At 36.3% G+C, this 26,622-nt stretch overlaps 1 protein-coding gene across 2 annotated transcripts in view; it reads right to left on the bottom strand.

The window, feature by feature from the left end:
* The window catches only part of SAMSN1 (SAM domain, SH3 domain and nuclear localization signals 1), a 143,978-nt gene that overhangs the window by 37,593 nt on the left and 79,763 nt on the right, over positions 1–26,622 (bottom strand). The window contains exon 1 of one of the 2 annotated variants that reach the window (XM_044251108.1): positions 12,941–13,131. The exons of the other annotated variant lie outside the window; for it this stretch is intronic. Within the exon in view, the coding sequence (XP_044107043.1) occupies positions 12,941–12,997 (57 nt within the window). The 5' untranslated portion in view covers positions 12,998–13,131. Of the gene's footprint in view, positions 1–12,940; positions 13,132–26,622 lie in introns of those variants that run through there. 2 annotated transcript variants of the gene reach the window in all.

Here is a 26,622-nt window from a genome sequence, read left to right as displayed (position 1 = left end):
TGTTCATCCATTTATGAACAGTTATTTGCACTGACTACTTAGTACATGGATGGCATTTTGTAGACACATGTCTGTACCTTTATTATTTATAGTCAGTCCAAAGAAAGGGGCATTAAAACGTTGAGAAATTTTAAAAAATCAATTGAAATCAGTCTTATTTATAGTCAGTCTAAAGAAAGGGGCATTAAAACGTTGAGAAATTTTAAAAAATCAATTGAAATCAATACAGTTCGAATTTGTCTCAAAAGTTATTTATCCTAAGAGATTATGTAGTTGTTAACCGAGGGACTCTAGAGAAATCTCCAAGCCCAAAGATGGTGATTGCTAAAATGATGACAAAATAACACAAAAGTGATGGACTACTCACTTACATTAAATGAAACACTGGGTAACAAAAATGTGTCTAGTTATTTCCTGATCTCTTCAAGGGAGAGAAAGGCTGTTTCTAGGGAACATAATAATTTTGGTCACTATAAGTGTTGTGTATTCAGTACAGGAATATTTGTTTAGGATTTTTCCATTATCTGGAAGAACTATCTCTCAGAACCAATAAGTTTTCAATTCTTGCACCAGCACAGATAGTTTGTTGAAAATTTAATGAAGAGCTGTATTGAGAAGGGTTCTGAGGCCATTTTCAGGGTTAGAGTGAAAGAGGTCATGATCACCTGTGTCAACAATTGTTACAGAAGATAGTGTGTGTTTTAGGGAAGGTGGTGGGGATAGGAGTGAGGAATTACAGGTAACATGTTTGATGTATTTACCATCCCTACTCTAAGTAACTTGCCTGCACAGATTTCTCATTACTAATTTTGTTATCTAGTAGCTTGAGAGAGAGCAGATGATAACCAAATAGAGATTATTCAAATTTCCAATGAAAAAAATAAGCCTTATTCTTCCATAAATTTAGAAATTGGCTCTCTATTATGTGTATATTAGATTTTTCCTACTTATAACCAAATATTAAATATTTTAATTGTTGACCCATAATTATCTACTATTTTCATTCTATAACTAAACTTCAAAAACAAATAATCTTGCAAATAAACTATGTAAATAATCTTTATAGAAATAAATACATATATAAATAACTGTATAAATAATCCTCCTATGTAGGGTATGGCTAATGAAGGTAATAGTGAGTATGATGGTAAAAGAAAGTTATTTAGGAGAACAATTTTCTTTCCTTTTTTTTTTAACTAGGCTCTATGCCCAGTGTGGGGCTTCAACTCACAACCCTGAGATCAAGAGTCACATGTTCCAGCCAGGTACCCCAGGAGAATAATTTGCATTGTTGTTGTTGTTATTTTGGTTGGTTTGTCTTTTTAAGTAGGCTCCACACTAGGGCTTGAACTCACACCCCTGAGATCAAGACCTGAGCTGACATCAAAAGTTGGAGGCCTAACCAGCAGAGCCATCCAGGTACCCTGGAGAAGAATAATTTTCAAGTACTAATCATAACAGGCCTCCCTATATTGACCATTATCTTAACTATCAAAATTCTGGTGTTTTTTGTTTTTTTTTTTTCAGATTTTATTTATTTATTTGACACACAGAGAGAGAAATCACAAGTAGGCAGAGAGAGAGGGAAGCAGGCTCTCCACTGAGCAGAGAGCCCAATGCAGGACTCGATCCCAGGACCCTGAGATCATGACCTGAGCTGAAGACAGAGGCTTAACCCATTGAGCCACCCAGGCACCCAAAATTCTGGTTTTCTTAACAAATGCCTCTTCCGCTCTTCTACCTTTTAATGAACTTAGACTTAGTTTTCTTTTCAATAATCAGAGAGAGGAAAAGTCATGAAAATGCTTCATTAACTGACACATGGTGGAAGAATGTACTTTTTAGTCTGTTAAGATACTTTTGAACATAACAATTGGATTTTGACTAAACTTTAGGTTCCTGAACAATTTCCCAACATATTCACCAATCAAATGTTTATACCACGGAACCCAGTTACTCCAGTTTAAAAAATAAACTCATCACAAAGAACCAAAATAATCATTGTTTTGAAATCATGTTTAAATAAAGGAGTGAAAATTAAGCTGGGAAAACAGAATCCAGAATTGAATAAACTTTCCTCTCAAATTCTCTGGAACAAAAACTCAGTCACTTCCATTAGTCTTCTATGTCCTCTGTCTTCATGTGGCCTCTGGGTACATAATAACCTTTCTAAAGGTCTCCTCAAGGGATATTTTAGTCATGCAGTGATCTCCTTGAACACAAGTAATGACAAACAATAAGCTAATTCTCAAAAAGTTTTTTTTTTAAGTCATTTTTACTACTTTTAAATGAGAGTGTTTGATGCATGATTTTGGTCCCCCTGATTAATGGTCACCGCCAGCCCAGCTTCTAGAGTTGTAATGTTTCCGTGAGCATCCCTCCAGCAGAGCTCGACCATTAATCCAGTGGCATATGTCAGCTCAGCAGAGCAAGGTCACTCTGCTGCTTCAAGGGGAACCTTTTTAGAAATAATAAAACTGACAGAAAGTTCTTTTTTGCATGCTTTATGCCACCTGAGGTGGAGTGCTGCAGTTAATATCATAAAGCTTATAAACATTCCCATCTCAGGCAGTACCCGCTGCCACTTTGGTTAGGAATTTAAACGTTTTTTTCCTTAGTAAGAACAGACATGTTTATGTGGGGCAAATATACAGTCTGTAATCCCAAACAAGGAAAGAATAGGTGGGAAAAAAATAGTAAGTTCATGCTAGGATATTTGGAAGAGATGTTAGGGTTCTGTAGCTTCCTTATGATCAGTCCCATTCGCCTTTCAGCAAATTTGATTTGGCTATTTAAACAGTTCATTATACTGAGGGGTAACAGTCATGGCTCAGTTGGTTGGACGACTGCCTCCGGCTCAGGGCGTGATCCTGGAGTCCCGGGATCGAGTCCCGCATCAGGCTCCCAGCTCCATGGGGAGTCTGCTTTGCTCTCTGACCTTCTCCTCGCTCATGCTCTCTCTCACTGTCTCTCTCTCAAATAAATAAATAAAATCTTTAAAAAAAAAAAAAGAAATGTAACAATAGATAGGAATGAACTCTGTTGATAATTCTTTAACTTACAATGTCTGACTAGACCATTTATCTTGGAAGGAAATTTCTCTCAAAATTAGAAATCTGGTATAATTATTTGTTTTATAGGTAATGGCCTGCTTTAAGATTGATAACTAATTATAGTAAGATATTCTTAATCTTAAAGTCACTTGAAACGTAGATGGCCTTAGAAGATGATAGCTGTATAATAACTAGCATTGTATAATTTGTATATTTAATTACTCATTTTGTTACTTTTACTTAATGAAAAAAATCAAAGTTGCATAGCTGTAACCGTGTGAAATATTCAGAAAAAAAATTTAAACCAAATATCCAGATTAATGCCTAGCTATATCACTATGTATGGTATAAAATAGAATATGCTACAAGGTAAAGCTGCCTTAAATCTTATGTCAAGAATTTAAATTATTTAAATTATGAAAAACGTAGAAAGGGAACTTCATTATTTTATATTTAGTTGTCTCTGTTGTATGTATGTAGAGAAAAGGTGGGGCCAGGTGGCCACTCAGGTTATCCTTCCTAGCTAGGAAGCCTGTTTCTTGGGTAGGTCTCCATGCCCAATGGCAGGCCCTCACTTCATCAGGTATAGAAACTTTGTTTTTCAATCTTTCTGAAATAATCTCTGAGGGACTGACTCATAAACCAAACTAATATGATACCAAAAATGGCAATGGCAAGTATTGGTAGGGTATTGGAAATTCAACCGTCAAGAAGAATACATGTTCTTGTTGACTTACCAAAGAATTTTCTCCCCTGGAGGAAACACTATAGGAGACACAAGATCATTGTTGGAAGTTTGCTTCCTTAGTAGAGTAAAGCTACAGTAACTAGGTGGCACCCAGGGCTAGACACAGGAAGCTACAAATCCTGAATTACTTATCTTACTAAGTGAGCAAGTCCACTGAGCCAAATGGAATATTTGCTTTGGTTGATCTATGTTGTTCTGCTGATATTGACACATTTCTATTCTTCCACTCTTTTCTAGGCTTCCAGCAAAGCAAGCCCCTTTGCTATTTTTTTTTTAACTCATCAGCTATATTAAATTGCCATGTTTGATTATTGTTTTGTTTCATTACATTCTGATTCTAAGAATGGTTCCTTTGCTTCACGTGGGTGTTGCCCAGATCTTTGTCAGCAGACCCTTTGTAAACTATGTCCTGGAGTAGAGTACTTTTTAGATGACTAATATTATCCATTAGTCATTTCACACTCATTGTACACACATTGAGAAATCCTGACTATGTTCTGTATGATAAATATTTTTGGCAGTAGCCAAAGTATAATAGGAAGCACGTGGAGTCTGAAAGTCAGGCGGATTGAATTTAGTCCCCCTTGTGCCCCAGCAAAAATTCCAGGGATGCAAATTCACATAAGGTACATCCCCTGTTCTTGATGATAACTCTGGTTGGGAGGGCATAGTGGAATAAACTGTGTTACAAGAAACAATAGAAATGTGGAACAGTCACTGTGAAAACAGATAGGAGAGTGAGATTATTAATGGACCATGTACTATGTGCTAGAAAATTTCCATATGGTAATTAGCAAAATCCTCTCATCCATCCTACATGACATGCTTTAATACACCCCTTCTTCAGATAAGCACACTGAGACTTAAAAGGGGCTTAATAAAATGTTCAATGTCCCCTGGTGAGAAGATAATCAAAATAGGACTTCAAAACTAAGTCTATGTGACTTTAGTTTATGTTCCCTACCACTTTGCCATGATGTCCTCTAGGACATTGCCTTGGGCTACTTGGTGGAGGCTTTGTTGAGGGTTTAACAGTCCAGCTAGAAAAGTGATTTTAATCTGTAGCAAGAAAGCCACTGGCCAAAGGGGCAGAGCATATGTTTTACTTTTATTAATTTTCAGTGATTCTTAGTAGAGGCCTTGTGGGATGTAGCAGAGGTAGGTTTAGATGGAAGGAAAGAACAAGGAAAAAAACTGGACAGTGTGGGTAAAAGGGAGCCACTGTCGTGAGGTCAGTGGGGCTGGCTGAATGAGGGGACTGGCCTACCGTATGTAAAGAGGGATCTAGGGTCATTGGAAGGAAGGAAGCAGCCAAAAATCAAATCCTCACTTTGAATTAGTAGAATTTCACGGACTATATAATGAACTGAATTTTGAGTTTCCCAAAATGTGTATGTTAAGACCATATCCCTTGTACCTCGGATTATGACTACGTTCGGACATGGGGCCTTTAAAGAGGTGATTACGGTAAAATGGGGCTGTTAAGGTAGGCCCTAATCCAATCCTACTGGTGTCCTTATAAGAAAATGAGACTTGGGTGCATAAAGAGAGATGTCTACCAGGGTGTACATGGCCAGAGGAATGACTAAGTGAAGAGGAGTAATGTGTGGTCATCTCTAAGCCACTGAGAGAGTCCTGGAACAGATCATCCCCTCATGACCCACAGAGGAAAACAACCCCACACACCCTGATCTTGGACTTCCAACCTCAGTTTGTGAGAGGATATGTTTCTGTTTTTTAAGCCTCTCAGCCCATTGTGTTTTGCAATGGCAACCCCAGCAAACTCCTGCTCGTGAGGTAAAAACTTCTAAGGCTCATCACGTGGGGGGAGAAAGGAGACACGGCCAGCTGTGCTGACAAATGGGTCTCTCTATGTATAGAAGAATCACTTCGTCTACCACTAGAGACAGCTTAAAAACCTCTTCTGTTCTTATTAATCAATTCTTAATGTAGGACATTTTTGTTCTCTGCTAAGAAGCTAATTATGAATGTCTTGTTTCTAAAAGTTCACCTAAATCCTTAACACTAGAAAGGAAGAGAAATGGATCAGTTTGGTAATGCTAAATTGGAAAACTTGGATATGTAGAGTATGGAGTTGATTCCATTAGGGAAAAAAACCACAATCTTCAGGGATAATGAAGCCATTTGTCTCCAAAGCAAGGCAAAGAAAGATTAAAGAGATGTGTTTCATTAAATTGATTTTTAACAAATCCAGTGCATTGGTAGTCAAAGTAGTGACTTGATACTCTTCCCATAGGATATAATATCTAAATTTCCAAAGAAAGGGAGGCTACACTTCTGTCATTCTCTCGGCCATTTGTCTCCTGAACTTCCTGTATGCTTGTGTGGACACTGTTTTGTTTTTGTTTTTTCATGTTTAGCCATCCTATTTGGCCCTACTTTTTTGACTACTTGCTTGCAATACAACTTGATTATAGATTCATATTCTCTAAAATGGGAAGGTGAGAATGAAGTAGTGCTTTGTTTGGAGAAAAGTTTTCAAAGCTAAAATTATTAGACTCTTTCAAACAATTAAACATGATAAAATGAACAAATTATTTGTTCATCTCTTCTGATTTTGAGATATACTAGAAATGAGAATTAAGCTCAACAAGAAATTGTAGTTTGGAGAAAGAACAGAAAATTTGGGGAAGTGGCACATCAATTTTGGTGTGAATTTCTGGTGGCCATGACAGAGAAATATAGGCATTCCTCCTGGGAAGGTGGGCACCAATTATTAGAAGCAAAGAGCAGTGTAGGGCAGTGGTGGCCTTTCTGTTCACCATCTTTTCAGCACAGGTGGTGTGGTTAAGTTTCCTGTACATATTCAAAGGGACACAGTATGTACACATAGGTCCCAAACTCATCTTCTCAACAACCACCCTGCCACTCCCCTTGTGTGAACCACCACCATCTCTTGCCTAGTTTCAGTAAGAGCTTCCTAACAGGTCTCTTCTCCCTATTTTCCAAGTCTCGTCAGTGTATTTGAAAACCAAAAGGTGGAATAAACACACTAACATGTAACCCAGATCCTTCTTTTCTCCAAAGTTTTCAATTTTAGCCCAAATCCTTATAAAGATCTAGAAGCCCTCTATGACTCTGCTCTTTGGGAACACTCTTCCCCTTGTGCACTCTGTTCAACTGTTTCTCAAACACACTCAAGCCTCAAGGCTGTTGAACTTGCTCTTCCTTCTGCCTGGAATATAATTACATCAGTCAAACTTATACGCAGCTCTTTCATTTCCTTCTGGTCCTTTTTCAAATGTCCCATTCTCACCAAATCTTTCCCCGTGGTTTGTATCCCTCCCCTTTTTAGCACTTACCGATACCTAGCATACTGTATATTTAACATATTTATCTGGCTTGTTGTGTATCATCCCCAGTAAATGTCAGTTTTACTAGGGCAAGGTTCTTTGTTTTATTCACCACTGCATTCCCAGCATAAGTTCTATATTGTCTACAGTCAACACTCAAGAGATATTTGTTGTATTAAAGAATGAATGAATGAAGGAAGGAAAGAATAAATGGATTAATCAATTACCTTCTAAGTCTTTTGAAAAGATTAATAGAAAAAATGTTTCCAGATTGTGTAACTTAAAATTCTTGATGCTCAGGCACATTCAGATTCCATCTGAAGATGGAATCCCATCGTTAGTATTTCTTAAAGTTCTTCAGTGATTCAAATGTGCAACCTAGTTTGAGAACCATCGATGCAAACATCATTTCCGAACTTTAAAGTTCTCAGAGAACTCATAGGTATCTTGTTACAATATATATTCTGATTTAATAAGTTTGGGGAAGGCCAGAGAGTCGGCACTTGTAGCTGACTCCTAAAATGCCAGAGCTCCCGGTCTGAATGACCCCACACTGAGCAGCAGGCACTTAGATCCACGTTCAACTTGACCTTGGTGGTCCTGTGATACATTTTAACATGATCTATACTCAGTTCTCTCCGGAATTTTTTTGTTTTGGTTTTGGATCATAATTTAGCCATTTCTTGGAAAACGAAGGTGACGTAAATACTAACTAAATACATAAATGAAGAGAACCTTTTGGGAGGTTTTTTTCAGTTGTGGAGAGGAGTATTAACCAAAAGTAAAAATAAACATTAATTTACACCCATCATTTTTAAGTGGAAAAAGTAAATTTAAAGTACTTTTTCCATTGTATATCATATATCTTATTTGGGATCACTTTGTTTGATAAGCCAAAACATTCGACTGAATTTATCTAAATTAAAGTCCGAAATTACACACCAGATGAAGGAGCAAAAAGAAGTAATGGGGAGAAACCCACAAGTTTAGAAGAAGAAAAGCTGTTCCTATAATCTTGAATATATAAATATATAAATATAAATATATATATATATATATATATATATTTTTTTTACTAGCTATGACACCTTGAGGACAATATTTCACATATACAGGACTATTTTCTTTCCTGTAACCTGGAGGGACAATGCAATAAGCCCCTTGTGTAAGTGCCTGGCCTAAAGTAAAACACTCGTACATGTGAACATTTCTTCCCTTTTCTTATACCTGGTTAGAGAAGAGTTAAAATGTATCTCAGCAGTCCTGATAGGAAAAGCGATGAAGAAAGCTCTTTAATGCCACAACTATGTGTCATCCTTGTCTAGGAGCATAAATTTGCACAGCGGGCAGTGCAGTGAAAACAGCTCATAATCAACTCATCACCTCTCATCATTGCTAGGATCAAATGCAAATGGGAAAGAATGCCACTTCAGTCATTGCTAGTGAAAATTAGCATCTGTGACACTAATGGTGTCTCATTTAGTATGTACTTTAGATTTAAAAATATGGTAAAAAAAAAAAAAGCTATTTCCAGAACTGCCATTATTCCAGTGTTTCCCTTTAAAATAACAGTGGTATTTGAATCTCCTTTATTTGAAAAAAAAAATGCTATTAAAATTTATTAACACAGACCATTAATTCCAGCCAAATAAAGGCCAAGTTGTTCTAATTACAGTTGCAAAGTTTCATTTATCTATTCTTTTTCTATTTTCGAAGTTTCCACCATAATCCCTGACCTGGAACAAAGGTCTATGGTTATGTAAAGGTCGACCTCTCCAGAGAGTTTTGTAAAACATTTGCTATCTTAGGGTCCTTAAAATAAAGCTTGAAAATGAATTACAGTTGCATTTATACATATACATATAAACTTAGGGACACACTCACAGACTTAGGACCAAAGGAAATGAAAGTGCACTGCGTTAATGGGTATCTATACTTGAACCAGGATATACAGAGTAGATGCAAGAAAATCCATTCACTCCACACATGTTTGTTAGGGGCCTACTACACTGATGGTGGTATGCTCAGGGCAGGAGGGCAATTTGTGGTTAACTTAATCTCATTATTATGTCATTATTTTTTTTTTTGACAATTTGAACATTTGAAAAATTTAAAAGTTGTTATTGTTTTACATTTGTAAGTTTTGAAGCTTGACTGGACACTTGGAGGGATTTTGTTGGTGGAATTCTTGTATCTAATCAGAGATAGGAATGGAGGACTTCTCAATTCCTTTCCAGCTTATGAAGGCTCTTAAACATATGTTCTCCCTGGTTTCCATAAAATGTATTTGGTAATTAAGACAGAAATAGGAGTCATATCTACAGTTCCTATGCTAGTAATGGCAGCATAATAATTAAGAACAGGAGTACTGGAAACTGACATATATATTCCACATCACACAGTTTTATTTTTCATCTGACTGTCTCTGCTCAAGTTAATTAATCTTCTCTATGCCTTCTCATCTATGCAGCTATGTAAGAGTGATTCACAGAGTTGCTAGAAATATTAAATACTAGGGACACCTTGGGGGTTCAGGAAGTTAAGCATCTGCCTTCGGCTCATGCCATGATCTCAGGGTTCTGGGATCAAACCCCACATTGGGCTCCCCGCTCAGAGGGGAGTCTGTTTCTCCCTCTGCCCCTCCCCTGTTAATGTTCTCTCTCTCTCAAATAAATAAGTAAAATCTTGAAAAAAAATTAAATATTAAATAATGTATAAAAAGCTCACAATAAATATAGAAACATAAAATAAAACATTTCAGCTGGAAAAAGTCACAGAAAATCATGTTCTATAATTTAAGCATTTATAGAGTGTAAGGAGATCGTATCTTATCAAATCCAAATCCTTGATATGCTTAAAATTTTTAAAAATCACTATCAGCAGTGGGAAGTAGTGATGAGAAAGCAAAACCACACTTCAAAAACCAAAGTACAGAAACTTGCATGTATGTTAAGCAAGGCTATTTTTGAGTGATTAATCTAAATGTAGAATTCTTAGCTATTATTCATCAAATTTCTTTATTAATTTGGAATTTAGCTATATACACCATAGAAAGTTCTGAGACACAAATGAAACTTTCTGGAATTTATTAACATTCCAATATACATAGTGGGGTTTTCTGGTAATAATTCTCCAAGGCCCTCCCAGTTTTCCTGATAGCATATTTCTGGTCTTACTCCCTTAACCTACACTATGAATCCCTTATAATAGACATGAATACTATTGGTCCTATTTATGACATGTTAATGATAAAATTAAAGACAGTAAAACCATATTTTAACATGTGTTTTCATTATTTCTCTGAGTTGCGGACATGTCTATTGATAAGACTTGTGAATTTAAGAAAATAATAAATCATTTTGTATATAGGCTCATAAAATCTATTGCCACATTTTATATCCATGAATGTTTTGAATTCTCTCACAATTGTGGTACCTACTTAAAAATACTCGTAACAAAGTCCTTCTCCATTGATTTCCTTTTCAAATGAACAGTTCCATAATTTTTATCTGAGGCAACATTAGGTATAATATGCATTCACCCTTCGAATTGGGTACTAGGTCACCTGAACTATAATTAGCACAGGAGTTAACACAAACTAGATGGTTCAGTAATGGTTCCCTCATTTTTAATGCTGCTGTTCTTTACCTACGGTAGCGTTCCCAATAGAAGACAAGAGAATTTCTCTCAGCTATTCTGAAAGAGTATAGTGCAAGGAGTATGTCTCTCTGGGTCAGGAGATGTGAAAATACTATTTGGTCCCATAGTGAAACAGCATAGGCTGTGTTATTCCCCATAATTCAGGCTGATTTCTTGATGGTTCTCTTCCATCTTTCTAGACACGGGCCAAATGATCCCTTCCAGTAGATGAAGGAACTTGCACTCTTCATTCTACTGGCCATTTATTCGTAGAGATCGTCATGACACGCAGATCTTTCAACTTTTAGGGATTCTGCAGTTTTTCCATAAAATTCACAAAGAAAATTACCCAATAAAATAAGTAAATGTGAATAGAAGATGATTTGTTTCTAAGACATAATTATAATGGTTAGAAAAAAAAAAGGAAATATATATATAAAAAGAAAGGCCTTTGTGGACCTGGAATATCCAAAAAACACACTTGTACATATGCACTCACATATTTCTTCAAATTCATGGAAAATGAAATCACTCATCTACAGAAAATGGGACTTCATTCACAACAAAAGTTAGTATGTCCCAAAGTGACTATTCTCTGTGATGTATTTTATTCATAGATAGGTGTTACCAAATATATTTTTATTTAAAGAAATAAAGAAGTCAAAAAGATTAACAACACTCCACTTACATTTCAATGGTTCCTGCAATTAAGGCAAATGATGATGATAGACGACAGTATTATTTTGAAAACAGTTCAATGACATAAATATGATAGTAACTCACTACATAATGCAGTCCTTGTCAAATACTTCCACTTCAGATTTTAAGTACTTAAAGGAAAACCTCTGTTTCATATTAACTTCTATGATCTTCCTAAAACCTACTATTGTCAACTCAATATTAGTTACATTTAATTTAGTAAATTCTATATAAAATTAATCTTAAGTATAGAAGTGATGGTTTTAGAAATTTTTCTTTCTCTTTGAGGAATATTGCTGTGAGTTTTTATTGTATTAGAAAAAAAAACCAGAAATCATGATACATTATCCAGTTGCATTTTTAACTAAAGATGTTTGACTTAGTTTTTAAAGATAGGAAATCTTTTGTTTTTTAGTTTCCTTCAGACAGGTTGTATAGTAACTTGCAAAGACTTATAAAATATTGACCATTGTTCAATGCCACATCAATTTAGAAGTTCACAATCAATTCCCAACTCCTTTCTCTCAGAATGGGTGCCAAACAAATAAAGACCAATAATAGATAATAAGTCAGTCCTCTAAAAAGACATCTGACCTCAGCTATAGTTCATTCACAAATAGATTAAAAATATTATTTATCTGGGAAACTCAAGAAATGTATAAGTATTGGCGAAAATCTTTGAACCCAGTATTTCATAGCTTCTCTCATGTTATTAATGAAACCAATTTAGAGTTCTACAATAGAATCTAAACTTTGTTATCTCATGCTGTACTTTTTTTTTAAAGCGGCACTTATTGTCAAGACAAGAACAGCATAACATTCCAAATAGAACCAATTTGATAAATCTATCAATATATGGGGTTTCGATGCTTCTTAAAAATATAACCCAATCCTCTCTCTAGTAAAGTGTTAGTTCAAGTGAGAGTAGGAAAAATAATCTTTTCAGCAAACTATCATATTTTAATACAAAAAAACCACAAAAAACAAATATTTGAGCCAAAACATCTCTATTTCACAATCTTCTGATAATTAGAGGTATTATGAGAGCTGAACATGTGAGGGATAAAATTCATTCAGTTAAATAGACATTGACAACTTTATGGTTATTAAAAATGTTCAAGACTGTTTCATAATATCAACCTATAAGAGACCACCAAATTGATTTCCATGAAGTTGGATCTGAGCTCCAACTTTACTTTAACTTGAGTTACATATGTAAATGATCAAATATACACTATAACATAAAATTACAGAGACAGTAATTGTCAGGTATTATTTAACACCTAAATTTGCAATTCAACATTTTTCTTTTTTTTTTTTGGCAGTTCAACATTTTTCATGCTTGCCATGAGGCATTCACCCTAGGGTTGAATTGATTTACAACTAACAAGAGAAGAACAATGTGTGTGGTGTGTGTGTGTGTGTGTGTGTGTGTGCGTGTATTCTTTTAAGTGGTTTTATTTTGTTTGTGTATGAAATTACCTTACCTTTGGTTTTTGATGTTTCTCCTTCTCTGAAACATTGGATGGTTTTCTCTTCAGCATTTTGAATTCACACTACTCCAAACAAGTGTGCTTTCTGTTGTTACAGAAACAACTGAAGGCTGTCAGCACTGTGCCGTCAATGATGTATAGCAGATAAGTTTGAGCTCAGTGACCTGCCACTTCCTCCTTTGGTCAGGATATGACTTCACATCTACATGGGTAAAGTTTTTTTTTTGTCTTTTTTTTTTTTTTTTTTAAACGGTAATTTTTGGTAACTCATGGTCTGTGTCTGTGTCTACCTCTTCGAGGTAGATTACTAAATCTTACACTTTTACATGCCTGTAGTTACCCTTAAGGCCATAAGGATGCAGAATAAAGATTTTTTTTTCCTTTTTTTAGTTTATATGAAAATAGAAATCTATCACACATTCTGTGGCTAGAGGGAGGAAAATATCTGAACCCATAAATGAAATAAAACTTGAGATGTGGGCATTTTACTATTAAAAAAATGCAGAGAATACTCAGGTTAGTCAATTTTATACTTCCAAATAAACTTTGTCATAAGACAAAATGAACTAGACTTTATAGTAAGGAGGAATACTAATCCTTAAAGTACAAATGCATATACTTAAAAAACAGAGTGTGGGTGAGATTCAAATAAATATAAAGAAGAGTATGACTTCAGAATTCAATGATTATACATATTTTTACCTTTTAAACCCATTAACTATGTTGTCAAGCCCTGACCAATGTGGAAAGCAATGAAACAGAACCCTGCCTTCACTGGGTCTTTGCAGCTGCAAAGGCAATGCCATCTACAGATAATTGTTATTCCAGTGATGAGCCAATGGATCAATGGTACCTTTACATGAAACACCCAGAGTCTCTATTTAATAGGCCTGGAATAGAGCTATTGTGGTTTAAAAAGACTTTTCTCATCCAACTGAAGGGTTTAACATTTTTATTATAATGTCAAAACCAAGACACCCAGAAAGTAAAAGCAACAAGTTCAAGCTTTCTTGTTAATAAGAGATTTACCAAAGGGAGACTTGTAGAGCATCTAAAATTCCATTTCTATTAAAACAGGCTCGTTAAGAAAATCAACCCAGATTTTCATTTATCAAACCTCTCGGTTGAAAAGCAGGGGTGCCATGTTGTTAACGAGCAGCTTCTCTAGGTCAAGACCAGCTGACTTCATTTCTCAGTCTTCCCTCAGACCTCAGAGCCATTCCTCCCTGAGGCCCAGTCCTAAGTGTTCAAATTTCACTAATCATTTAATGAATATTAAATTACATGTTGTGTACTGTTTGACAGTATATCATGCCTCTTGACTAGCTTAAAAATTGTTTATGCTCTATAATAGAATTAAAGACATACACTTAAGATTCTGGCTAATATGCTTCTTCTACTAGATATTAAGAGCAATTATATTTTTAGGAATGATCACTCTGGTATTTTCAAAATAACACTGAGGACTCTGAGGTTGGGTAATTCCCTAGAAGCATGGCTTAGGTTCAGGCAGTGACCTAAGTATATCTTAGTTTCATCTTTTCAGGAATTGAAAGTCATGAAAAAAAAATGTATTTCTTAACAGAAACATTTGCACCCTCGTGCCCTCTCTTCTTTACCTGTGAATAGAAATTTAATTCAATTGTGGAGTTTAATCAACAACAGGAGAATGATAGTACCTGCACTTACTACAGTCATAGAGCTTTAGGGAGAATAAAAGGAATTATCAGTAAAGAGCATACTTATTATATGACTTTGGCATTTATAGAATGTCTAATGACAAGAATTGTTTGGGGATCTTAAAAAAGTCAGAGATTTCAAATACTTAGGTTGGGGTGGTGCTTGATATAAGTTGTACTTCTACAATAACAACTAAGGAATAGGGAACACTCACATTCATGAGGACATACATGGACTAGACTATCTACAGTTTTCAAAAGTGTTACACTTGAGCAATTCATCCAAAATCACAATTTATGAATTCTAGGCTCTAGGCACTTTACCATCATTAACACTTTAAGAAATATTTTATGTTCTATGGACATTGGGGAGGGTATGTGCTTTGGTGAGTGCTGTGAAGTGTGTAAACCTGGCAATTCACAGACCTGTACCCCTGGGGATAAAAATATATGTTTATAAAAAATAAAAAATTAAAAAAAAAGAAATATTTTATGTTCTTATTTTTTAAAGATTTTATTTAATTATTTGACAGAGAGAGAGAGAGCACACAAGCAAGGAGAGTGGAAGAGGGAGAAGCAGGTTTCCAGCTGATCAGGGAACCCAATGCAGGACTCAATCCTGCGACCCTGAGATCATGATCTGAGACGAAGGCAGTCCCTTAAACAACTGAGCCACCCAGTCGCTCAAGAAATACTTTAAAATATAAGTAAAACTGAAATCTTTTCCTTCAGAATCACAGATGGGAGAAGCAATTTTCTAACCTTCTCTACTACTCAGGAAAAAAATGTTTTCTGGAGCTATTCAAAGACATTTGAAGTCCTGTCACAATCTATGTTAAATGACCTAGTCCTCAAAAATCTCAGGTTGTAAGGTAGCAAATGTTTTCTCTGTCTGTCTGTCTGTCTGTCTCTCTCTCTCTCTTTTTTTTAATCAGTTATCTACTATGTTATGGAATTCTGGGGCCACCAGGATACTTAATGAGTGACCAGAATAACCCAGCAAATTCAAAAGTCAAAGGTTGGACAAGAATGGGGTCAAGATTATTGAACATACCTAACTTCCTATCATGATTAAACCACTAACCCACATGTTGCTTAAGACATGTTATGAAGGAGGAAAATTGCAAAACAGCAGTCCGGGTGCTTTGTTTTCACAAATTACCTTAATGGCCCTAGAACCCCAGCATGGTGAAATAAGGCTGGGACTTTGTGGCATATGTACTGGTCACTATTTCTGCGTCATAGAGGCTGAGTCAAAATTTTGAAGAAATTGCAATCAAATAACAGCCTTTGGGTTGTTTTTTATGAGAAAATGAAGAGGCCACAGAAGAGTTTTTTAGCAGTTTAACAAATATTTGTTAGTGGGTTGCTAATAACTGAATTATAAAATTCAAATCAGAAAAGTATAGGTTAAAGAAAATGGGGTCTGATGTCTTTGATTCTAATATCTTGATTGCCGGAAGACCTCCTTTGCTTCCTGCCATTAGGTTGAAGACTGAAATTAATAATGTTTGGATTAATCATACTCTATCCTTTAGATACATATGTCCAAAGAAGGAGGGTTTTCAAGTCACATCTTTTAAAATGGGACTATGATCCCCACATCAACCTTAATCTGTACACCTCCAACATTTGGACTTGGTCACAGTAAATCTAATGTGTCATGTATTACTGGGGTGACCATGACCAAAAGCTCTTTGAGTAACTATAACCTAAAATACAAATAAACAGCTTCAAAGAACTTGAAAAATAAGAGAAATAAGATTGTAATCATGGAGTGCAACTCTGAAATTAACATTTAATGTAAGATAGATTATCTTATAGAAAAGAATGGATTATCTTCCATTTAGAACTACAGAACGTAGTCACTTGTGATAAAGAAAAGAAGGAGTCAATCATAAAAATAACTTGAAAGTTCTGTTTTTCTTTCTGGCTCCACAGAGCAGGTTTTTCTCTACAGAATGGGGAAGGGAAATTTATAGAAAGAAGCTCAGTGGGGCTGCTGTGTCCTTGCCTGTTTCTAGTTGTTGGAAGTGGAGATCCTACACTATCATACAAATCTTAACTCTACTCAAGATTTCTAGAAGCAGATACACATATTGATTTGGAGTTCTTGTAGTTCTTTATTCAATAATTCAGTTGGTAGTTTCAAAGTCATTTGGCCGTATGCAACATATGAGGTGTACCCTCCACATATCTAGCTTACTCTTACAAAATGATGGATAAAACACCTCCTTGTTTAGACTTGAGGGTTTATGGAGAAATGGTGGTAGGGACATTCCACCAGACTTACAGTGGTGAAGTGGGGAAGAAATGGTGAATTCTCTGCAACTCTCTTACATTTCCTAGCTCTCTGATATCATTTACCCATTCTGTCTCTGGAGTCCCTATTTACTGACCCTTTTCCATAAAGGACCCACTCCCTTTCCTAAGCTCTTGATATTCCTTCTAATTGAAAAGCTTCCTACTGATTGAAAAGCTTTCCAGCAGCTTATGCTTTTTAAAAGATTTTATTTATTTATTTATTTGACAGAGATCACAGTAGACAGAGAGGCAGGCAGAGAGAGAGAGAGAGAGGGAAGCAGGCTCCCTGCTGAGCAGAGAGCTCGATGCGGGAATCGATCCCAGGACCCTGAGATCACGACCTGAGCTGAAGGCAGCTGCTTAACCCACTGAGCCACTGAGGCACCCCTCCAGCAGCTTTTGTTCTTTGCCCAATGACGTGCTTTACGGAACAAAGAAAAGCTTTTGAGGAGATAATTGAGAGAAAATTCTGATCCTACTAACAGGAAGTATTAAGATGGGAGCTATAGAGGTTTGTTTTTCCCAACAAGGCCTGAAATTAAGCATATGGATCATGAGGATTAATTTTTTTCCAAGAAGCCGTATCAGGTCTATATGAGAAATTAATATTTTATCTATTAATTTCTCTTTGTGATATGGTGCCTTGCCTGAGTTTCATCAGATGGGATCATGACCAAACCACTTAGGAAGGTAGGAGGAAACCTTTTTTATTTTTTAAAAGCTGTATTTATTTATTTGACAGACAGAGATCACAAGTAGGCAGAGAGGCAGGCAGAGAGAAAGAGAGGAGGAAGCAGGCTTCCCGCCGAGTGGAGAGCCTGATGCGGGTCTCGATCCCAGGACTCTGGGATCATGACCCAAGCCAAAGACAGAGGCTTTAACCCACTGAGCTACCCAGGCGCCCCGGTAAGAGGAAATCTTAATTCATTTCACCTCACATAGGGAAAAGAGTGTAACAGAGGCAAATACTTGGTAGAACCCAAATATTTGGGTTCAAGAACGAGAACTTCAAAGAACTTCAAGTATCTTAATTCTCTGACAAGATAATCCATCTTGTGGAGATGGATGCATCAAGCAATGTTAGCTGGATTTCGGTAAACAGCATATTTGTCTAACTACTTCTCGTTATTTTATTTTGATTTTAAGCTCAATAAGTAACCTTCTAATGATGATTTAGTTCCTTGTCATCTACAGGTGACAAATGCATTGTTCAAGTGGACATCAAGTACCTGAAATACTGCAATTTATTTCTTACTATAAATTAATGAACTGTCATGGTGGTTAATTGGAGTATATCCCAAAAAAGGGATCCATTCTTGGTATCCTCAAAATATTATCCTTCTGAGATGTGGGGTGGGGGTGTTGGCAGATGCTAGATATCTTGGGAAGCCTCTAGAGAGAGAGAGAGTCTAGTGCTTTGTGATACTATTGCATATTTTAAATTTCCCACAAATAATTGAGAACCTTATCTCATTATCTCAATTGTAGAAGAAATAGAGAATTGAAATAAATAAGAAGGACCAACTGTCTAAAATAAATGGGGAACCTAAAGAATCATACAGGAAGAAACTGTCTTGAAAGAGACAAAGAACTTCTAAGATCATGTCTATAAAGCATGGCAAGATGTGGAAAACAATGTAAGGGAAGACTTAGTAAACAAAACATGAGGTATGCCAGTTCCAAAGTAACAAAAATAATTAGGAGAGCTAAGTTCAAAATAAGTGCAATTTATTCAGATTATTCAATAATTTGTAAATATATATATATATATATATATATATATATATACTTTGTAAATATATTTCTAAGTGGTTGCCATAAGTAATAAAATAAAATTTCATTTATTTACGATTCAAAGTTACAATACTCATGAAGCAATATTATTCTTAAAGTTAATGATAATAACAAGAATCAACTTTGATTGCTTATTATATGCTTAGCATTATGCTTAATACTTTACCCATACTTCCCATGTAATCCTCACAAAATCTCCATGAGCTGGTCTAATGTTACCATCCTCAACTTCCAGATGAAGTTGGGTTTTGTGTCCAGTTTGCACAGCTAGGAAGTGATAAAGTCAGGATTCAATCCAAAGCCTTAGCTCACAGCCACCATTCTCTATCATAGTTACGCTTTGGCATATTTAAAGACCTGCTCTAAAATGGAAATAATTTGTTTGGGGGGTAGGTTCCAAAGAGTAGAGACTGGGAGGAGGGTATTGCTGAGCTACTGGTTGGACACAGTGTTTCAATGATCGTATGTATGAAAGAATTCAAAACCAGTAAGTATGCAACCCATCTTGAACCCTCTTTAAGAGTCAGCACCCCAGGAATGCCTGATACCACCTCATTTCCTTCTCCAACCCAAACCACCTTGTTGTGACTCTAAGAAGAGTTAAAAGCCCCTCAGTGCTATCTTTAATAATAATTTCATGCTTATAAAATTCAGGGTGGGAGCACAAATTAGACTTGTCAACACTTTATGAAATTCCCTAGGTTCCGAAGTACCCTGAAGATGGCTTTTGATAAACTATTCATCTATAAACTGACACCACCTGTGAAGTCACTATCATGGGCACATTCTATTTCTTCTTTGATCTGGAGCTATAGCTCCCAAATTTATGTTCCAAAACTTTATTATTCTCTTAATTTTTCACTCTTAATCTCACCTGTTTTTTCTTGCCCCAAAGTCACATCCCAATTATGGTCATAATTTTCATATTTCTACAGTACTTTTCCTTTCAACACATCTTAACATCATCTTAAGTTTTGTAAAAATTAAAATGCTTACCCTAAAAAATTAAAAAAAAAAAAAAAGCTTTCCTTTCTTCTCCCAGACTTCCTAGTAATTATTTTCCTGACTCCCTGCACTATTAAAACCATTTTTCTCATTGTTCAGATTCAGGTTTTTCAATGATAGGCCTATACTTTCTTGATTTATGTATGAGATGTTACCTATTGATTCCTGCTTTTATCCTTGAGGATTTTGTACTCTTTTCACTCCTCAGCTCCCTTATAATTATTTAGTTAAATCATTAGTCATTATTATTTTGTAAATATTGCCTGTGGCTAAGTCAAATTGTGTTTAGTGCTTTATGCTTCCTCTTTCTGTTCATTTTTAGAGCTTTTGATTACTTTCCTTTTTTATGGTTGGTTCCCTATGTATTATTGTTTGTCTTTTGGAGAAAGAAAGAGAGAGTGAGCACCTGTGCAGGGGCAGTGGGGAGCAGGGAAGAATGAGAGGGAGAGAAAATCTTAAGTATGCTGCATGTCCAGCACAGAGCCTGACATGGGGTTCTATCTCACACCCATGAGATCGTGACCTGACCTGAAATCACAGCTTGGATGCTTAACTGACTGAGGCACCCAGGCACCCCTCACCTGATTAGTTTTGAATATTTAAATACAGCCATCATACTTGTAATGTCAAATACTCAAGTGTTTCAGGCTTATTTTTTCCTCTGTTCCAACGTGGCCTGGTTATTTTCTAAGTATAGAGGGCTGAGGCTGAAATGGAACTTCTCAGTCTTCTCCTGAGTTGGATACTCGATGGCCTGAATCTCACATCATCAATGTTGTCTATTTTCTCATTTGCAGAATCACACTTTCCCAAATGGAAGTGTTCTAGGTCCTTGTAGATCCTTCACATGTGAATGCTATTTTGACTGGAAATAGAATTCTAGCCTCATTTTTCCTTAGGATTTAGATGGCCTCTCCGTTGTCCTCTGACTTCTAGAGTTGTTATTGAGATGTCTAATACCATTGTGATTCCTGGTTTACTGTATATGGACTCTCTGTCTCTCTCTGCGTTTCCCCTTTATCCTTGGTATGTCCTAAAATCTCATATGATGTGTCTTGATAGGGGTTATTTTCACATTTCCTAATGTTCATTCAGTGGCCCTTTCAAAATGGAAACACACAACTTTCTGCTCTGTGTTTTATTAATAAATTATTCACCTCTTTTTCTCTGTTCTCTCTCTGTGGAAATTTTAGACATTCTGGATTGATACTATCATTCTTTTATATTTCTCTGTTTTCCATTTTTTTTAACATTCTAGGAAATTCCATTACTTTTTCTACTAATGATGTAATAAAGATTTTTAATTATAATATTTTATTTTGTAAATGTTCTGATCATTTTCTTTTCATAACATTCTGTTCTTTTTATTTTTTAACAAAGCAGTAAAAATTAATGATGTCAACTGTCATTCAATGATATGGATAATCTTAAAAATATATTAAGTGAAAAGAACCATTCCCAAAAGAATTACACGTAGCATGATGCTCTTTAAAAAACAAAAAGCTCGTATACATAGTTTTAAAAAGGAAAGAGTAAGGAACATAGCATTTGGTATAATAATTCACTCAGGAGAGGGGATGCAGCATAGATAGATAGTTATTTCTGAGGTCCTGTTTTGGGATTTTCTTTCAGGGGTTTATTTGAATAAGAGTATATTATTAAAACTAAAGGAAGTGGGTCTTGAAAAACATTCTGTTCTTAATTCTTGGTAAGGCAGTAAAATGTACTGGGTAAGAGGGTGCACTTGTGAACCCAGTAGACTACCTGAGTTCAAATCCTGGCTCTGCCATTTAATAGGATGCCCCTGACAAGTTACTTGGACTATAAAATGAACTTGGTGGTAGTGCATACCTCAAAGGGAATACTATGATGAATAAGTGAGATATTATTAAAAATTAGTACCAAAGTGTCTGGTATGCACTAGACACTAAGAACTAAATACATGATGGAATATGTTCTCTTTCTGTGGTTATTAATTGTCATTAATTTTCTTTTCCTTTTGTCCCTTTCATCGTCTTTTTTTTTCTCTGCTTTCTTTCTTCTGTTTGCTTTGATCTCTGTCTTTACCTTTGAGGCTTTCTTCAAATGTCTAGCTGTCTTTGGCTGTTGGTACATCACTAAGAGCGTGTTATGAAAATCCTCACTAGTAGCTCTGTAAATGGGTGGGCTTATTAGGTCATCAGGCAGCAAAGAAGCCTTCCCAGCAGAAGACCCCCCAAATGGCAGTTTCTGGAGTTCTATTCTCAGAGGCCATTCAGGTTTGGCGGATAATAATCGTCCCGTGTCCTGGGAGGGCTGTGGGGGACAGGAAGTAGCTTCCCTGCAGGTTACGAATGCTGGAGATCTCAAGAGGTCTTCTATGCACGCTGATGACTCATTGCACTGACATATGCTTTCCTGCAGGTTCTGTGACTGCCACTGGCTCCAATCCTTCCTGCACCTTCCATCATCCCTAACACGAACCAGCATCTCTCCTTACCTCCTTTTACCAAGTGTTTTTGTTGATGCAGGTCTTCATCTTTTTGGTAAATGTATGCAGATAATATACTATATTTAAACACTAGTTTTGCCAACTCTGTTTCTTCACATTTGTATCACCTCTGATTCTCATTCTGTCTTTTAAAATATTTGTGTCTCTTTATCTTGTTTTGGTAAGCAACTCATCATAGGGAATATACATCTAATAGCAACAACAACAACAACAACAACAAAACCCAAAACAAAACAAAACTGATCCTTGTCACTTCTACTCCAATCTTATAATTTTTAAACTTGACATCGGACATGGCTATTGGCATGATATGGTAGGGAAAAACTAAGCCACGAACACAAAGCTTTTCCAGGGCAAGTCCATTCTCACATTTAAGTATTTGTGTTCTCCAGACATTTTCAGAGGCTTTTCATGAGCACAATCTTGTGAAATAGTTTGCCTTTCAATTCTTTATAGAGAATATAAGAAAACAATAAAAAATCACATTTCATTGAAAGTCTTCAAAGTACTTTTTCAACTAAGAAAATAATTCAGTGTTACCTGGATCATATTTCATTAGGCTGAAAGGAAATTCTGTCCATAGTACAATACTGGCCAAAAAAATTGAACTAACTTTGCACAGAAGTGCTTTCTAATTAACTTTGATCTGAGCACATGTAAAAAGTACTTTACATGTACTATTAAAACCCCCTGCTTAATTCATACTTCTTTCCCCAGAAGCACAAGAGGAAGGGAGGCTGCTCTGATCAATAGACCATGATTTCCTGTCTTTACCTATTGAGGAAAAATGCAATTAATAAAGTGTTGCTAAAGAGATACATATGAGTTCCTTTCCTCAGAAAAGCTATTTTTAAACTGGAAGAACAAAATCATTTCTATTTCCTTTCTACCTTCATTCGTCGGAAAAATTTACAGCAGACTGAAGAGTGATCAGACTGTTTTTCAGACCTGATCATTTGAAACTGCACTAAAACTATAAAGCTATAGGAGACAGTAATTGTATACCCTAATCTATTTAAATAATCAGAATCCTTTATGGGATCTTCATTCCCTCAACCTTGGCTACAGCATAATTTAATTATGATTAAACTAATATGCAATTAGACATACTTTAATTACATATTAGTTTAATTACAAAAGAAATAAATAGACTATGATGGTGGTGGATGTTTTTATTTTATTTTATTTTTTTAAGATTTTATTTACTTATTCGTCAGAGAGAGAGGGAGAGAGTGAAAGAGCAGCAGGAAGAGGGAGAAGCAGACTCCCTGCTGAGCAGGGAGCTCAGTTTGGGACTTGATCCCAGGGCTCCGGATCATGACCCAAGCTGAAAGCAGGTGCCCACCCAGCTGACTGAGCCACCTAGGTGTCCCAGTGGTGGGTGTTTTTAAAGTAAAAATGTTTATCATAGCAAAACCAAATTTTATAGGGTCATATATATACATACACACACATTACATGCATATGTGTATAAATATATGTATATATGTATGTATACAATTTTTTATGCCTATGTGTGGTATGAATGTGTATATACATGTTTATGTTTGTTCGGATGGAATTCCTTCTTTTCCTTTTAATAAAAAGAGTAATGGAAGAGCCTCTTCGCAGATCAGGTACATTGTAAAAAAAAAAAAATACACACTATTCTCCCTGACCCAAAACACACCAAGTAAGGTTTCCACAGAGAGTGTGAAGCCACAGTGCGGCACAGCTCTTCAGAAAGCCCCCTGCATTCTAATTTTAAAGCATCTGTATTTGTCATTTCTGGGAAGAGAAAAATTACTTGACCGTTTATAGGACTTTACAAGTATGTTACTCACAACTCAATTCTATTTTCCTTTCTAACAAGAAAATTTTCCATAACTTTTTCAGCTATACTTTTGAGAAATGAAAGTCTGGTTTTCTTTGTTGATCTGTAGTACAGTGAACCAAATAACCAAGTTAATATCTGCGCCCAGCAGCCCAAGAAAACCAACTAACTGAAAAACTAATAGCTAGTTGGAATTCCCTGTTGGATTCCCTGTTCCTTTTCCAGGGCACAGGATTTCTAGGCCACTCAAAGTGGCCCCTACAGCAGTTAGGAATTTTGGTTACTAGTCCTCTGTTGAGTAAGCCTGCCTTGGGGTCTGCTTTTCCGCATGCCACCCATCCTTGGAGGCCCTGGGGTATGATGAGAACAAGTGTGCTTTGGAGGACTGATATAGGTCAGAATTCAGACAAGCTATGTAACTTGGGGCCGAACATTTGACCTTTCCAAGTTTCAGTTTCCTCCTTGGTAAAAGGGGAAAATATTTCTTCTTGAGAGTTGAGTGTAAGTCAGAAAACATCTATAAAATTCCTCACACGAAGAAGTTCTTAACAAATGCTAGTTTTACTCTTTCTCCTTCAAATGGAAAAGTAGAAAAACATAAACTCCCTAGGGATTCAAGCCCCAACCTCATTCTGGGATGTGGTCACAGTGTGACCCAACTTCTTAGTAACCTGTTCAGCTTCTGATTTCCAAAGTCCGTGCATGATGTCCTTGCTAGTTGAACTTGATGTTCTCTCACTGTCACATGCTCTAATGATATTTGAATATGCTATTTATCCTCTGCCACCGACCAGGGGAAATTTCGACAGGGGAATTCAGTTCTACTTTCACTTACATTTGGGGATAAGCATTTAACTGTGGATTTGCAAATGCACTTCAAACAAATTCCATGCTCTTGCCCATGACCAAACATGGGCGTGTTCCCCTGAACATCTCTGGCCTTTGCCTATCTATGTCACTCTCCTCTTTTCTCTGACCTGGTCATGTTGGTCTTCTCATTGTGTTTGGACACCATTCAATTTGTTTGCTTTAGTTACCCAGGAGGCAGAGGCCAGGCCTACTGCTGGCACTAGCATAGAGCCTGGCACACAGAGAGGCTTAGGAAGCATTTGTTGAATGGATGAACACACTAAACTCTATAGCTTTGCACACTTTTGCCATCTCCTTGGACTGACAAGTATCAGGATCAAAATGTCAATTCATAACCTTCAAAACCAAAGGGGTTATGGCAGGCAGAATAAATGCTTAATTAAACATTATCATAAAAAGATCTTACAAAAATTTTGAAACATACAGACTATAGACCACTTCATAAAATGCTTTCTCCTTCGTGGAGAAATGCATAAGATATGTCAACATACTTCCTAATGCTGATAATGATCTATTATTGATTTCTATAACGTTCTTTCAAGGCTTGAGCACCTTTTAACATAAATTATTTTATCTTAACAGCTTTCCTATGAAGTACTTATCCTGATTTTATGCATATGGGAAACTGATTATTTGAATTTCCTCTTCTACCAAGTCAGCCCCTGATTCTAGGACTTCTTACTGAGCCCGTGAGCTTTCCTGCAAGACATTCATTGAAATGAAATACCTCCTTACAAGCTATTGAGAGAAATTGTATTGTTCCCATCTCTACTAAAATCCTAGTCCTATAATTCTCTGAACGTTAGAACCTGACTTAAACTTATCAACTCATCCTGTGAAGATGGTTCTTTTGAAAACGAACACTTCTCCTTTAAAAGAGAAAAGAAACTTATTTACAAGATAAACATTTAGGAGGAAAACGTGGATTTTGTTTCTAGTTCTTAGTGCAGTTGATAAGCATGTCATATGGTTCATGCAAAGCCACCTTCTTTGAAACAGCCAGCAAAGGTCAGCTCTCCTGGCAGTCAGTAGGTGAACAGAAACTACACAGCACTACTTTGAGAAGGCACCACTCTAGAAACTGTAGACATCTGCTGCTGGTCTTTAAGTCGCTGCAGCTCTGGTTACCAGCTTGGAAACCCTTAATACACGTCAAGGCGTGTGTTTCCTATGACTGACTCTTGTACTGGTGAGGAGGACTTGGCAGAAACCCCCTACTAGGTAGACAGAGAGAAAACTGAGTGGGATTTGAATCTCCCTCAGGCAAAAAATGTTGCTTCTGGGCTTCTCTCATCATTCTTGTGCTCTAAGATGTGGCGGACAGCCCCTCCTATCTTATTTGTTTAATGAGAATTTATTGAATATCTCCTGTGGGCCTGGCATTCTGCCAGGTGTCCAGAGATGGAAAAGCATGGGCACTCCCTTCCAAGACTTTACAGTTTAGTGAGAAGACAGGCAGATCCAGACACAAGGAGAACCCAATGTAACATAGTCTATATCAATCCAGGTTGCAATGTGTGGAAAAAAATAGAAGTTGCTTATTTGTCTGGAGAAGTAGGGAAATAATTCACTAAGAAAGCAATGCTTGAGGTTAAGAGTGAGCCAATGGGAATTTGCTGGGCAGACAAGGGAAAAGAACATTCTAGCAGTGAGAAGAGTGTATGATAGTATCAGAGGTATGAGAGAATGTGTTGTAATTGGGAAGTGGGAGTAATTTCTT

Source organism: Neovison vison, chromosome 6 (genome assembly GCF_020171115.1).
Source record: "Neovison vison isolate M4711 chromosome 6, ASM_NN_V1, whole genome shotgun sequence".
In the NCBI taxonomy this organism is placed as follows: domain Eukaryota; kingdom Metazoa; phylum Chordata; class Mammalia; order Carnivora; family Mustelidae; genus Neogale; species Neogale vison.
This window is presented reverse-complemented; position numbering and strand designations above follow the sequence as displayed.